We start from the raw sequence: 16,730 nt of genomic DNA, 5'->3' as shown, positions 1-16,730 counted from the left end.
CCATTCTTCAGTTCACCACTGGACCTACGGAAGTACTCTAAAGGCTGTCTGCTGATGTCACCTACTATGCACTCTGCCAGACTGCTGCTGTACCTGGAAAGACTGCTGTGCTGCCTGGAGCCTGCCTTGAAGCCTCAGAGGCCAGACCTACTGCTGAGCCCTGCTTCTACACCTGGACCAAGGACTAACAGAAATGACTGCAAGGGCTAGTTTGCTGGCTTCCTGTTCAGAGCCACAGGGACATAACAGGCTTCCACCATATTGAACCCGCATATGGACCCAACCTGAGTGAGTCTGGAACCCCGAAGAGATATCCATATACTCTTGGACCCTTGGTTGTGGTGCTAAAGGTGTCCAAATTTAAGTGGTTAGCTCCGGTATCTTTTAGGTAATGTTTTGAATCTTAACTTTAAAACTTCACAGCTCTGGTTCTACTGATTGTTGTTCTGGTGTCAAATAAGTTATTACAATTTACTCTATTTTTAATTGGTTTGGAATTTCTCTTATGTTGTGTTTTCACTTTAGTACTGTTTGTTTTTTGAATAAAAACAATATACATTGCCTCAAAGTTAAACCTGGCTGCTGTTTGTGCCATGCTACCTAGGGTTAGGCTCTGGTTGATTTAGTACCTTTTTGTGGTTCACCCTGCAAAGGATTGTGGCTGCTGTTTGACCATTCAACCAACAACACAATTTGAGTGAGTGTGATTTGGCACTAGCTAATACTATGCTTATTGCAATTGAAAACATTTCAAAAAGCTGTTTCACTATCAAGCTCAGTGTAGATGGCTTTGTGCTATTTCTATTCTTAAAATCCTGGTAGAAAAACAAGAATTAGAGATGACTGTTGATAGTGTCATAATGGGTTCCTTGTAAAGCATCAGCCCTCTACTTAAAGCTTTGGAAGTACCCAGGGTTCTCTCCTTCATTTTTTTGCGTAACATATGCAGTACTCCAAGCCTGAAAAGGTCCCAAACACATTATTCATATTCCTTTTTCCCTAGGAACTTTAGGAACTTTAGAACCTGCACCAGTCCAAACAGCTGAACATCAAATCTTGGTCTTGAAAGATTGCTTTTTGTTATGTGATGTACGTTCAGTAGTTTTTGAGCAATTACAATGCAAAGGAAACACTGGTGAACATATCTCATGGTGACATCTGATTGGCTGCCACCACATCAGTAAGTATTTGGCAGCCCGCTTCGTAGGAATTGGGATTCAGTCCCAAATCTTTATAAAGGTTAAAGACATAAGGGGCAAAGTGGTGCTACCCTGAACCCCTAGGCCTGGTGGGATCCCACCTGGGCCCAAAAATGTTTTTTTAATAAAAACAAATTGCCATGAATTCACAGATGATCCATGAGTTACTGCAAGACTTCTCTTTAAAGTGCGGAATCATGTTCTATTAATAAACACCCCTATTGAGGTGGGCCAGAGCCAAGGAGGTGCCACAAAAATCTTCCTTTCGAGGAGAGGGGTACATGGCCCCTTTTCCTAGCCTCTCAGAAGCCCCAGGTGACCCCAGGGACATGTGTAAGATAAGTGGGGGTGCTCACGCCTTTCTCCCTGAGCCTTAATGGGCCACGGGGACTCCATTGTGCTGGGTAGAATGCCGTTAATAGGGGGAGGTGGGAGCACGGCTGATCTAACTAGTACTCAGAGGACTCAGAACTCATGTAACTCAGAACTGGTGCCCTAAGATAACTAAAACTAACTCCCTCGCCATGGACTGCTAATTTCTCCACATGTTCCATCACTCATGACAACTTCTTTGACATCATTGATCATATCACTGCAACATTTGCAATGAAATTATTGATGAGAAAACTGTGCCTGGCGGCCACGTGAGTTATAAATACCTTAGGCCATGAGTTATAGTTACTTGAGATAACTATAACTGCTGTTTTCTGTGTTTATTTTCATTTAAAATGTCATGTTTCCAATGACATGTTTACAAAACTATCAAGTTACTTTAACCTTTGTTTTTTTCAGTGAACATATATGGTCAGGACAGAGTTTCCATAGTAAAAGCATGTTTTGTTTTCTTAATACCTTCAATGAATCTGCACCAAACTTTCTAAAAGAAAAGTTCATCCTTTTCAGGTTGTTCATACGAAGTCCATGCCAATCCATTACTTGGGGGCCAAGAAATGGAGGGGAGGTCTATAAGTGCCCTTTCCCAATCAAATTTCCCGTATGATTATTTTCTCTGCTAAATAGAAAAAACAGCAGAAGGGAATTACACCACATTTGACATAGAGCTAGAACCTTACTCACGAATTATGCTTTTGTTGGTTTTGAGTACATTTGTTGAGAAATAATCATTAAAACAGAGCTTGAATGGGATATAAGGAGGTTGAATTTTAGATATATCTGGACTGTTAATTGGGAAGTCTACAATTAAGTTGCAACTCCACAAACTATTTGCCAATTCTTTAAAAAGCCAAATAAAAGCATGACTTCGGCTACATAGCTTTTCCTCCCTTTGTAGATTAGGGATTAGCAAATCCTTCATTGATTTGTGACTCTGCTGCATTCTGATTGATTGCCTGTCAAATTTTTTTTTCTGTTGCAGTCACCCTTACCAGACACTTTGCACTGAGGACACTGTTAGGAAAAACATAACTAAAAAGGACAGAAATAGGCAGGGTGATCCTACTTTGACCCCAAGGCTCATGTAGAAGGTGCCTCTGGTATATTCAAATCCAAACATTTATTTTATCACAAGATTCACAAATCTAATGCTGAAGTCCTGGATGTTAATCCTTGATTTTTGCTGGGTCTGGCATACCCTCCTGGGATTCACAATTCCAGTAGGGTTTGGAAACCCTGTAAACATAAAGAAAAGTATTTAGAGCACTAATGCTGTCCCAGGGAAATGGCCACCTATGAGGGTTGGCTGTATGTGTGGGTCATACCGGCCTTGGAATCTTTCAAAGCCCTGCAGCTAACCCTCTGTCATGCATGGTCAAAGTCAGTGAAATAAGTAAGAATGGTAGTATTAATGCTCACAGGCGTTATTATATGCATCAATTAATTTGGAACAGTTTACACCCTGAGTACGTAATAATTGTCTCAACGATTGGTAATAGTAGAGGGTTGCTACAGATCAACCATGAACAGATTATCTGTTCTTTTGAGGCCAATTTGTGATGTCCCAATGTTTAGTTTCTTAAAAGAGAAAACATATGTCCAGAAAGAAGTATGCTGCAATCTCCGAGAACTTATTAAGTTCTGACTGAAAATATAGCCATAGTGTGCGTTGTGTTGCACTGATTGTAGCACAAATCCAGAAATTCTGTGTTACTTTTCCTGATATATTCCAGCACATTTCAACCTTTAGATCGGAGTGGCTAAACAAGTATTGGAGGATATAGGCTACTAGGATAACCAATAGCATTATAAATGATTTCCATTGCCATTTGTTAGAAATTGGGTTGTTGGTTGACTGGGATGTAAACCGTAGTCCAACAGCAACCACAATCTTAGTCAGGGTAAGTGTCAGGCAAACCCTAAATTAACCTCATCATCTGGTAACTTGGCACAGAGTTGTCAGGCTTAACTTAGAGACAATAAAGTATTTTGTGCAACACTTCAAACAGTAAAACAGTTAAAACAACACACAAAAGGATTCCACACTAGGTTAGTAAAACAGACCTGAATTGAATAAATAAAACAAGACCAACATGACAAGAATCCAATAAGTAGAACTTGAGTTATGATTTTTTTTTAAATAAACAGTAAAATAGTGTTTAGAAGCAATAAGCTCCAACAGGGGATATCTGGTTGCGTCGGACAGGAACAAGGTCAAAAGTTCATGATGACCGTGATGGAGCATAGGCCGGGTATAGGGATCCAGTTGGGCCTGCTTAACCAAAGTATCTTAAGCATTGTGGCATTTCTGAACCACGCAGTAGAGGAGATGCAGCAGTTTTCTCAATGCAAGAGCAGCAACGTGTCATTCTGAGATGCAATAAAGTTAGGGTGCGAGTTCCTGCTGCATGGATGTCTAGGACTCAGGCACCAGGACTTGTGATGCGAAGTGAGAAGATTCAGCCTCACCATCGATGCTGCTTTTGATGGGGATGCAAGATATTTGTGCCAGGAGAAGCGTTGCAGTGGCAGTTCCGAAGGCGATGCACCAGTTCTGTTCCATGTGGCAGCGGTGAGCTGTCAAGTCTGCTCCCACAGCAGAGTATGAATCAGTTCTGTTGGAGCAAACACCTTAAGCCCAATTCCAAACAGAAAACCAGGACAAGGGTGCCAGTCACCACTTGGCAGGGTAGACTCATCGATGGCAGAGTCCAGGAGCAGGAGCTGGGTGGTTAGAAGTTTTTTATGTCCCTGAGACTTCAGATTAGGAGGTCAGCCCGCTAGCTCTTGGAGTCACTCTGGGTTTTTCAAATGATGCAAGCCCAGTCCTTATCAAATAGGCAGGGGAACAGCAGTCAGCAGGGCAGCACAGCAAGACAGGAGTCCATCAAAGCAGCAGCCCATCAGAGTGGAAGTCATTCAGCAGCACAACAGTCCTTCTTCCTTGAGGTGTATTCACAAGTCCAGAAGTGTACTGAGTTGGTGGTATCAAAGGTCCAGTACTTATACCCAGGTGGGCCTTTGAAGTGGAAGAGACTTAAAAGACAGGCCTTTGAAGTGCACAGAGTTTCTGCCCTTCCTACCTTTCCTGCCCTGGCTCCAGACTCACTACGGGGGGTTATACAGCCCTTTGTGTGGGGACAGAACACAGCCTATTCAGGTGTAAATGAGAATATGGCCAGCTCCTCTCTCCCATCCTGCCAGGATGGTCCATTAAGGCATATCAAGTCACGCCTAAGCTGCCATTGTGTCTGGCTCTCTAGGAGGAATACACAAAGCTCATCTGTCACCCACCCCAGACAAATGATCAGAGACAGGCAGCAGGCACCAAATAGCTAAAGTCAGAAAATACCAAAGGGCATATTTATGGAAAAGTGGTGCATCATTCATGATGTGCCACTTTTCTGGCGCCCCCTTGAGTCCCTTTATTGACATCATGTGCTTGCATAATGTGACCCAAAGGTTTACAAAGTGGTGCAATGCTTGGATTGCACCACTTCGTAAATATGGTGTGTGGGAAATGCTACCTTAGCACCATATTTGTGTAAATAAATGACACAAATGTGGTGCAAAATGGTGCTAGAGGCATCGTAAATATGTCCTAAATTTTCTAATAGTTGCTTTTTCAGAATTACAAATTAAACTCCAACCTTACCATAAGTTGTGATTTTAAATTTGTATTCCAGAGACACCAACTCGAAAAGTTTATATTTTCCAGATTGCAAATTATAGTTATATGATGCAATAAGGTAATTTCAATGTTATCCTGTGGGAGAGATAGGCCTTGCAGTAGTCAAAAACGACTTTGGGAATTTTTCACTACCAGAAAATGTAAAACTGAAAGGTACATGTCCTACCTTTTGAATACATTGCACCCTGCCCTCTGGCTTGGCCAGGGCTTACAATAGGGGTGACCTATAAGCATAAAAAGGGAAGGTTTGGGCCTGGCAAAAGGGTTATGTTGCTTTGTTGACATGCCAGTGTAAAAAGACACATATAGGCTCTAGCTTGGCAGGCCTGCAACATGGTTAAGGGGCTACTTAAGTGGGTGGGGCAACCAGTGCAGCAGGCCCACAAGTACCATTTAATTTACAGGCACAGTGCACATGTAGTGCACTTTATTAGGGACCTATACATAAATTAAATATGTCAATGAGGGATAAGCAAATGTTACCATGTTTAGGGGAGCGAGCACAAGTATGTTAGCACTGGTCAGCAGGTGAAGTACACTGTGTCCTAAGGCAACAAAAACGAGGTAAAAAAAGTGGAGGACGTAGGCAAAAAGTGGAGGGAAAAACCACCCTAAGGCTGTCATGTCTAGCACCATTCTTTTCATGTTTATGCATCTTGTATATACCCACAGAGTCTGGCTTTGCTCCAGCACTAGTGAAGCTACACTGGTTACCCTTTCCATAGAGATGCACAGCCTGATTTACAATGAGGTGATAAGGGATAATAAGGAAATTTATTTTTTATTTAGCTTTCTTGCCTCAAGCCGTTTATCACCCTTTTTTGAGTGAGGTAAATTACAGGTGTCAGTCATGCAGACACTCTTCTTGCTTCCACCAATTTGAATAGGGTAACCATTTGATCTACAGTAGGTGGCCCACCACCATATCTGGTGGACTTACTTCCATGAAATTGTCCATGCCATGAAAGACTGCCAGATAAAGTAATGTATAATGTCCCTAACATACTGTGGTACTCAACCACCCAGATGTTAAGGAACCTAGATTTCAAGATATTGAAAATGTATCCTGACTTTTTAGGTGCATTTTGAGTACCAACTTTTGTTGGTCATATTGTAGCCATTTGGTAACTGATACAGCTTGAGATTTCACTGGGACATCTCTCCATCAAAGTTTCAACTCAATGACCATGCCAGAGGAGTGAGTTTTGCAGCAATGGTGCATTGAAAATAAGGAAGAGTCTTGTTTTAGTTTATAGGCATTGTTTTGTCTTTGTTCAATGTTTTATTTCTTTTGTATTCCAAACGTACAGTTTGATGTACAAAAGAAAACCTTTAGGGGGAATCTTTCTCTACAATACTACAGTGTGATTGACTCTGAAACTTTACAATTATCAGATTAGACTGGTTAAACGCCAATAGAGTTACAAATCCAGTAAAAAAGAACGGTTGCAGTTCACACATATTTTGTTTGAAAAAGTTGCTACTGTATGTATCAGCTTTCGTCAGTAGGTGGTCATAATTTTAAAACTGTTTTATGAACTTGATGGTATATCCTTAGCTTCAGCTACCATAGCAGAATTTGGATCTCTGACTGAAGGTGAGAATATTAATATTTCTCTTGTTTGTTCTCTTTTTTAGATGTTACATACCTTGATAATGTTGGAACAACACTCTTTCCCAAAAGCCTGGTTGAAAACTTTATGAAGGATTTAACTGAAAATGTTTATGGTAAGTGCTGCATGGTTGCCTTCTTGTTCTTCTCTTTCAAGTAATAGGGGGCCAGATGTGCGACCGTATTCTTTGCGACTCACAATTTGCCACTCATTTGCGAGTCACAAAACCAAATGCACAACAGTGTCAATTACACTGTTTGCGATTCCCAAAGGGGTCGCAAATGAATTACCTCATCAATATGCATGAGGTAGGTCCCAATTTGTGACCCCATTGAAATGGCTGCACTCACAGGGATGGTAGCCTGCTGGGGACAGCAGACCACCATATCTGTGACTTCTTTTTTAATTTAAATAAGGCAGTTTTTTTAATTGCATCCTGTTTCCTTAAAAGATTTCTTTTCATTTTTTCAGAGTAGGCACTGGTCCGTGGGACCACTGCCTGCTCTGAACAAATTGTTTTGCTTCCATTCACAAAGGGGAATAGGTCCTTGGGGACCCCTTCCCATTTGTGAATAGGTTAACACAAATTTGAAATTGCTAAAGGTGGCCGTGTGCTCAGGCTCCTCCAGCGAATGAGGTCAGCTTATCCTGCTCTCACTAGCATTTCAGATTCAGGCCTCACAATACGATGGCAGTAGTTATAAGTCACATGAGTTGGATTATTGCTGGGACCTCGAGAGACATATTACTGTGCAATCATCTTTTTTGGCACACTCTATTGCCCCTCTCTGCACCGAACTGTGTGTTGTTTTTAAATTAAAATTCGTCTTGAAGTATTTACAAAGATCATAGCACTTCTTGTAAGCATTCTCCATGGACAATGTATTTGTTATTTTCAATATCTTTATTTTGGGGCATTTCAGGCTAATTTTTTTGACGAGGGATTGAGGCACATGTAATTGGTTTGCATGGTCCTTCAAGATCATATCCTGCCTCTGATCTTTGCCAAGTTTCAGATGACTTCTGTCTTTGATCTCATCTTTAGATGTTCCTAGGTCAGAACAGACCTTGTTCTTGTAGACATACCAGAGGCATGGGAAATAAGGCTGCGATATGTCACTCCTGGGTACATGTTGGTTTTGGCTTTTCATAGGTAGAGACCATAGCCCTAAAAGGACATAGTATAATACCTAGCAGTGAGAAAATAGGACAGCTAAACCTAACGCCAATAGAGGCTTGTTTTTAGCAAAAGCAAGCTACTCCACTAGACTATGAGGACAGGATTGTTGTATCCCGCCCATCAAATCAGCCTTCTACTGTAGGCTGTCTCAAATTAATTTCCTGAGAGAGCATCCTCTGGTTCAAACTCATCCAGCTGTACTGGCAAAGGATGCAAGTGGCAACAATTGATGCTAGGTAATGTGTCTTGAATTTGGGTCATTCCCTGAATGGTTTGTCAGGTGTATAGGTTCTTTATACATGGGACTTAGGGCTGATCTAGTGAGCCATGAAATCAGTCCTATTTGAACCGATGGAGGCGCCATTAAGTGTATTGTGCTTTACAGTGCTGTTCTTTATTATCAATACTTTCTCTAAACATTTGGAATAAGTGAACCCACTCCATTAAAGTTGCTACCCTCCCTGAAGATTTTTCAAGTTATACTAACCAAATGTGCATAGTCGTATTTTTGTACTGAAGTCTACCCCATTAGTTCTAAATCAGAAGACTTTCCGTGTGGATATTGTTTTGATTTCTTTATCTCCAGAAGAAGTTCTCCAAAATTCCCTCAATGTCAAGATAGCAGACAAGATTTCCCTCTGCAAAACTTGTCCAGTGAATAGAAGGAGTGATTTGATTAAACCCTTAAAGGAGATCAAAACAAGGGGAAAAGCCAGCATCTCCTACCTTTGGTAGAATCATCAGATCGCGTTTTCCTAGACCACAGGTGCCTGCCCATGCTGTCCTTTGGCACAAAACTTGTTAAAGGGGTGGTGGCATGTTGTTCATAAGCCACGATTTTTACCAGTCCATATCTGCAATAGCAATGCGAATGCACCAGGCACCTTTGTTACACATTATCAGCTACAGGTGTTAAAGGATTCTGTTCCTACATTTGCTTTAGGGGTTTAATTTGGAAAGCTACTCTGATTCTGAGTGTGATATGTTTTACTTTTGGTACATTAGAAGCACTAGTGTCTGTGATTTTGTTTTGATGTGCAAAGCGGAGAGTTTCTCGAGATTCTTTGTGTTGTACCTAGTAATGTAAACATTGGGGCAAAGAAGGTAAAAGGAGAATTAATAGCCTATTAATTTCCATCTCTGTGAATGTTACTGTTCCCATCACAGTCTTGTTGACCGCCTGTCACTCTTGAGTAGATTGACATGGCCTTATCACGGATTGGAGATTGAGTGCTGTTTTGGAGCTCAGCGCTCTGCTCGCCCATTTTAGCAGTAGCAGGGAGAGGGGCTTCCCGCAATGAGTGGGAAACTGCAGGTGCTCTGGTGAATGAATGGTGGGAGACCTCATAAATGTAAGTACTGCAACAAGCTGGACTAGGAAATAGATAAATGAACGTTAGCTTAAGGCCATGATTTTATTTCAATATTAGGCTTAGTTGTACAGAATATCGCCATTGCAGAATTGGCCACTGCTGTGTCTCTCATACCTCCAACACACTTCTACAACTTGAACACTTCGACATTTGTTTAAAGTAAGTCTGTGTTATGAGGTTGTCTTTTCAGATTGTGTTAACATATCGATTGAAACGCCTCTCCTGTCTCCTAGGCAATCCCCACAGCCAGAATGCTAGCAGCATGCTGACGCATGACGCCGTTGAGCGTGTCCGGAATAGGTACTGTACTTTTCACCTTTCAGTTCTAATTTACCTGGATTTGTTATATAATCAGATTGTTTAATTTAATTCCAAATCAGTGCTAGTTAATACAAGTGCAAAGTTCAATTAAACCCGGCAGTGCTTGGTGGCATGATCGAGACGGCCAAATTGGCCCTCCATACTTATTTATGTAATGCCTGAAATACATTTTATGTTGTGTTATCGATGTGTATTAAGTACGAGATGAATACCTGAAAAAGCAGAGAGACATTCTGCCGAAAATGAAGCATATGTTGATATAAATTTTGCGTGACAGCTTTAGGGTGTGTAGGCCAAAATGTAATATATGATTGGCAATTTGCCTGCTGGGTGGAGTGAATAATTATCAGCCACTCGTGAAGAATACATAGGTTGAGAAGCAGTTCATCAGCATATTTGTTGCTCAATTGCATCCTAACTCAAATTACACTTTCACAAAGCTAATTGGTTTGGCTCTTGAATGTAATCCTTCATTAATTGACAAGCTTGTGTGTGTGGTTTTGTAGCTGGGCTCAGTGGATGAATGCAATTATGAGTCATTGGATGTATAATTAAATTGATAATGGACAGCACGGGTGTATAATCTGAGAGTGAATGCTTGGATATCTAGATGAATGGGTGTGTAAAATGGCAGCAATAGCTAGACTCAACAGTGTGGCACAAAATACAGCAGTCGGGGTATCTTCTACTATAACTATTGTATCCTAAATGTTAAATATTTGCCCAATTGAAGTTAATAGAAAGCTAAACACGTAACTAAACAACATTTATATCAGACTATGGCCCTCGTTATGACATTGGCGAAGATCTGACTGCCGGGCGGCCGCCAATGCAGCCGCACTCCCGCTGCGGTCATTTTGAGATCCCCGCCAGCCCAGCGGGGATCTCGGCCCCAACACAGGAGCCGGCTCCAAATAGAGCCGGTGGTGTTGCAGCCGTGCGACAGGTGCAGTTGCACCTGTTGCGCTCTTCACTGTCTGCATAGCAGACAGTGAAAAGCTGCATGGGGCCCTGTCAGGGGGCCCCTGCACTGCCCATGCCAGTGGCATGGGCATTGCAGGGGCCTCCAGGGGCCCCACGACTCCCCGTACCGCCAGCCTTTTCCTGGCGGTTCAAACCGCCAGGAAAAAGCTGGCGGTCGGGGACTTGTAATCCCCTGGGCAGCGCTGCAAGCAGCGCTGCCCAGGCAGATTATCACCACCGGGGCAAATGTGGCGCTTCCACCGCGGTCAAAATACACAAGATTGCACCGCCAGCCTGTTGGCAGTGCAATCGCCGAAACAGCCCTGGCGGTCTTTGACTGCCAGGGTTGTAATGACCCCCTATATTTTCTGAATCAAATATTCTGACATGATATTTATAAATTGTAAGGAAAAACGGATCAGCCCATCAAATGTATTCAGCAGTCATGGATCTACGAGGATACAACCTACTTTGATAAATGCCTTTTGATTGATGGCTGCAATATCTATCCTGTCTTGATGATCACCTAGCCAGTTCCGGCATAGACCAACCCTTAGTTACTGATTTTTACAGCTATTAGACTGCACCATTTACTGAGCTGTAACTTTCCACTGTTTATTCTTGATCTTAGATGTATTTTTATTTGTATATTTCATTGTGGATTTTTACTTCCTCATGTAACTACACATTTAACTACACATTTATCACTGTCATTTGCTCGTACACTGTACATGTTTTGTGAAGGTGACAATGTGATAAATAATAAATAAAAAATACAAACTGAGGGGGTCTGTGTTCTGGCTATGGAGAGAAATGGCTCCCTGCTAGACAGGCTGTGACCGCCGTTGTGCACCTCCGGGCGGCGGTGGTGCCAACCAAGTGCCGGGGGCACCCATAACTTCGTCCCCCATGCTCCCTGACGCTGCAGCAATACTCTGATGTTTGGAGCCGACCCACTAAAGAGACGTGGCACTCACTGTGCACTCCTCATCCTACAACATCACTGGTCCTGCAGCAACGTGGAAAGCCGCAGCCTCAATTTTCTTCACTGAAGCCGCAGAGCCCGCAACAAGAACCCATAGGGCTCGTCTAACCCCAAACCACAGGAATACTTCACTGACCTCCGCCTATGCAGCAGCCTTTAGGTGAGCAGCCCTAATACGCTGAACAATGAAGAGAGCCCCTGAGCTACTTTCCATATTCACCCCCCCCCCCACCAGACAGTGGCACCCTCTGAAGCAGCACTTCTGAAACAGCCCAATGCCATGATAGAGGTCGCATATTGCAGACCCCTTAGCAACCAGCCTGGACCCACAGCTACGCCCGTTTGGAGGCAAGCTGTCACTTGCTGTGACAGGGACCTCAGCTCCACACCATAAAACCGGTGGCCTTCTCATCCTGCCAGGAGTATAGCCCAAGTCTCTATTGCCACCCCCCCACCAGTTCAGCTCACCCGTCATCACCCCCTTCAGAACGGGACAACCACAACTACAGCCTAGCTGCACCCTTGACTCCATCCAGAGTGAGCCAGACACAGGAGCCAACAGGAGGCCTACAGATCCCCACCTACACTCCTTATTGGTGACATCCGGAGACCAGCAAGAAGACTGCGACACACTGCCCAGCCCCCAGCTCTACATGCCGGCAAATCCACTCACTCTCTGAGAGGTCATGACCACTGTTGGGACACACACTGTGCCCACATGCCTAGCTGAAATTCTGCCCCCCCCACCCCGGCCGTTTGTTCAAATGTTGATCCACTACATTGTTCTCTGAGACTAAGTGGCTCAGCCCTGCCTTCCTTCAAACCATTAACACAGTTGGGGGGGGAGCACCCACACCCCGATAGAGAAGGCAACACAGTGATTGCACTGGGGACACAGAACCTGCGCCAGAGACTGAAACTACACCATCAAAGCACATGTCAGTACCAGGACAGTCTGCTCTCTCTCAAGGACCACTACTTTGGGAGAGGCTCCCCTCCTACCTACATTCTAGTGCGAACGAGCATGCTAGTCTCATAACCCCAACCTCCACTCTGGGGGAGCCAGACCTCTGTCTTCTACAAGGTCCTGACACTGCAATGCCTGCCAGCAAGTCCTCCGGAAAACCCACCCGCCGCCAATAACACACCATGACCTCTTCGCAAGGGCCCACTGACTCTGGTTCAACTGAAGCTCCGGAAAGCTTGCGCCAAGACATCACAATGGAGCAAATGCAACAGGGAATCACTGCAGTGGGTCACTGGCTAGACAACATAGACCTCAAAATCTTGGAGCTGGTAACAGAGTCCAAATCTATCCAGACAGACATAGCCGGATTCCAGGACAAGGCGATGGAGTTAGACAACTGCCACGCACACGTAGAAGGCAGGCTCAACACCACACCGGATAGGGACCAAGAACTGCTATCCCTCCAGAACAAATTCACGGACCTGCAGGGCAGAAGCCGAAAAGTCAGTGTTTGCTTTTTCGGATTCCCGGAAGTAGTGGAGGGCACTAACACCAGGGCCTTCCTCAGGGAAATCCTCCCTACTCTCACCAGCCTCACATTCTCCACCCCACTGGAGGTCCAACAAGCCCACAGGATGGGTCCCCTTCGCAAAGTCGCTTCAGGGAGAGCACGCCTCATAATAGCATGCTTCCTTTGATGTGAAAAAGTGTGTCAACTGCTAACTGCTGCCCACACCCATAGTCCATACCATTTTGAGGGGCATGAAATCGGCATAGTGGCGGACTTCTCCCAAAGAAACCAATGATAAAAGAAAGCATTCCTGGCCCTTCGACCCCAGCTATGGAAACTGGATATCATATTTGGACTGTTCAGAATGTGGATAATAAAGGATGGCAGGTCCAAGGACTTCTTTGACCCGAACAAACTGAGCCTCTATCTGGAAAGCCTTCTCAACCAATTAATGGAACAAACACCCAAGGAAACACCAAAAGCCCCCTCCTCCCTGAGCACATCCTATCCTCGTGCCACCTCAAGCCACCACTGGAGCCCCTCTAGGAACCAGAAATGGTGCAGGACCACTTAATGTTTTCCCAGATCTCAAGATGGTAGGGACACAGTCCTCCAGGCAGTAGCAGCCCTTACTCAGGACCAGGGCAGAGACAAAGCCAGATCCCCACTGAAACTCTCTCCCCCAGAGGGATCAGACCAATCTTCTAACAATGGACGTCTCAGCATCTACCTGTAGAACTCTATGGCACCCACGCGACAGACAGATAAGTATATTCTTCTCACCTACACTACTAATTTTGAAACTGTTTAATCACCCAGTTCTTTTTTGTCTCTTGCTTGTAGACTGCTATTGTCTACCCTGCCTTTGAATAACGTCTGGACAATGATGTAAAGCATGTTTGTATTTCCGCATTTCTATGTGACCTTAGGCTGATGCGAGGGCTTGCACCCCATATAGCTATATATGGTTATGTCCCACTCCTGTTCTCCATGCCAAGCATAGAACCGTTTGCTCATAATGATCCAGGATGGGATGCTGAATGTTTTTTATCTTTAGTTTGCTTTCACACTCCATGACAGTGTTAGCTTAAGTAGTCTTGTGCAAAATGTTCTCATTCTACCATGGGGCCTGTTTCCCCACAATGACCACAACTATATCACTACACGCGTATCCCATACAGTGGACTTCTAACTCACTGCCATGACACCCCATGCTGCTCATCGTACAATTTATTTGGGACGAGACTGGTCCGCACCAGGGCTGTCCTACAACCCATCCCTGATCCCTTAACACCACCGCGTGGTGGCAGTTGAGCACCACAACAGCACAACAACACACAACACAACATGCATAACAGCGAAGAATGATATTTGCATGATCACTGCAGATTCACCACCCACTCATCCCGAACCAGACCTCAGAGCCCTAGTAAGCACTCTGACTCCCTATGTCTCTTCCTCCACTGCAAAGGAATGAACCCCGGAACCCAGCAACCGCCCCTCCCCACTCTTCCCTCCCCCCCCAGGCCCCTCTAATGACCTGGTTCAATACCAAATACTCCCTCCGCCTGCTCCATCTGGGGAGCATCCCGAATGCCAACCGCACAAGTTTAGAGCTGCGGTCAGCAGCTTTCTGCTCTTCCCGAGGTCCCCCTCGATTTAGAGCCCACCCTACAGTCCCACCCCTCACTCTTTTATACTTTTCTCTTCTTCCCCCTCCTCCCTTCCTGATCTACCACCCCCCTCTCCTACATGACCAATGGGTCCCCACCACACCACCTCCCTTCAAGGACTTCCCTCCCACCTCCCTCTCCTTCCCCTTTCAAAATGATTTCCCACCCTATTGATCCCTGTTGTTTTAATTTTTCCTCTGAGGTCCACAACACACACCCCAACTGCTTCGCGCCTCCACTGCACAGATGGCTGCTCCAGGTCCCACAAGCCTCTCCCCTCTGCCGACCGTCTCATGGAATGTCAACGTTCTCATGCATTACATTAAGTGAAGAAGGTACTGTCCTGTCTACAATCGAAACCCATAGATGTGGCCCTCCTGCAGGAAATCCATCTCTCTCACCAAGAATCTGAGAAACATCATCACGATTGGGTGAGTGGGGGCTCCATAGTAGCTCCCCCCGCCATAACCTACAGGACCTGGTATGTCTAGAAAATGCAGAGTTCCAATTCATCTAAGTAGGTCGTTACCATTCAGGGTCCTTAAGACCTGGTCCATCTCAGAAAGTCCCTTCTCGCCAAACTCAAACTTGGTGACTGCATACTATGTGCCAACTCCATGTATGCCCCTATGGGCTCTAAACGCCTCTTCATCCTCCAACTCAACCATCTACTGATGAAGATAGGAGCCTTCCATTACATTCTCATAGGGGGCTGGAACCTGTCCCATGAACTGTACTCGACCGAACTGGCCCTTTACATCTCAGAAACAATGCTGACAGGGCCCTACTGGGGGACGTAGTATCAGATCATGGCTTGGTAGACCACTGGCGTCTCCCGCACCCGGATGACCAGGCATATACCTTCATGTTGCCGGTCCTGGAAGCTGCGTTTCAGACCACTCCCCTGTCCTACTTTCTCTGGACCTGGGACTTGCCACCCCAGGGCTTAGGCTGTGGTGCCTGAACATCTTGTGGTACCACAAACCCCAAAGCAAAGCCCAGTTACGCTCCCACATCTGCACCTACCTAGACAACGATAAGGAGTCAGTCTCCTCTTCACATGTACTTTGGGAAGCTGCAAAAGTGACCATATGGGGGACAGCTCATGAGGGACACAGCCCTCACCAGTGCCCAATACGATCCCGATAAATAGACCTTGAGGCCGAGATAGCACCCCACACCTGTAGTTATAATGCAGACCCTTCTCTCCCCGTGAAGCATCATCTTGAGCAGACTAAAATGGAACTCAGTGTCCTGTACACCTCTCAGATGGAATATGCCCTTCAACGGCTACATGGACGCCACTAGAAGCAAGGGGAAAATGTGGCCTGCCTCCTGGTAGCCCAACTGCACCAAAAAGAGGCAACACTAGCCATTCCGGCCATCCAGACTAAGGACAGCACTATTCTCACCTACCCCCAAGACATCTCCTATGAATTCGGGAACTTTTACTAGACACTCTACACCGCAGACAGAGGAAGATCCTACCTGGCTTGTTGCATTGTTTGATAGCATACACATCCGTAACCTCACTGCTGATGTCAGAAATTTACTGGAGGGAGAAATAAGTAGAGATAATTCAGGCAATTTCCAAACTCCCATACCATAAGGCCCCTAGGGAAGATAGATTTCCAGCAGAATTCTATAAATGGATGGGCAAAGTAGCAGTGAATTCTCTATACAAGGCCTTCAATGAGTCAGAACGCTTGGGCACCCTAGGTCCCATTTCTAACAGAGCATCAATAGCGGTCCTGCCAAAGCTGGGATGGAACCTCTAATCGGTGGGAGCTACAGGCCCATCTCCCAACTCAATGGGGATATTAAGGTTCTGACACAGGTGGAATTTGTACCATGTTAATCA

The 16,730-nt window shown here is 44.8% G+C and overlaps 1 protein-coding gene across 1 annotated transcript in view; it reads left to right on the top strand.

The window, feature by feature from the left end:
• Positions 1-16,730, top strand: part of LOC138280770 (molybdenum cofactor sulfurase-like) — a 566,269-nt gene that overhangs the window by 165,005 nt on the left and 384,534 nt on the right. The window contains exons 2-3 of the mRNA XM_069219519.1: positions 6,922-7,011; positions 9,683-9,749. Coding sequence (XP_069075620.1) covers positions 6,922-7,011; positions 9,683-9,749 — 157 coding nt within the window. The remainder of the gene's footprint in view (positions 1-6,921; positions 7,012-9,682; positions 9,750-16,730) is intronic.

Source organism: Pleurodeles waltl, chromosome 2_2 (assembly GCF_031143425.1).
Source record: "Pleurodeles waltl isolate 20211129_DDA chromosome 2_2, aPleWal1.hap1.20221129, whole genome shotgun sequence".
Lineage (NCBI taxonomy): Eukaryota > Metazoa > Chordata > Amphibia > Caudata > Salamandridae > Pleurodeles > Pleurodeles waltl.
Note: the sequence above shows the minus strand (reverse complement) of the source record. Positions and strands in the feature narration are given on the sequence as shown.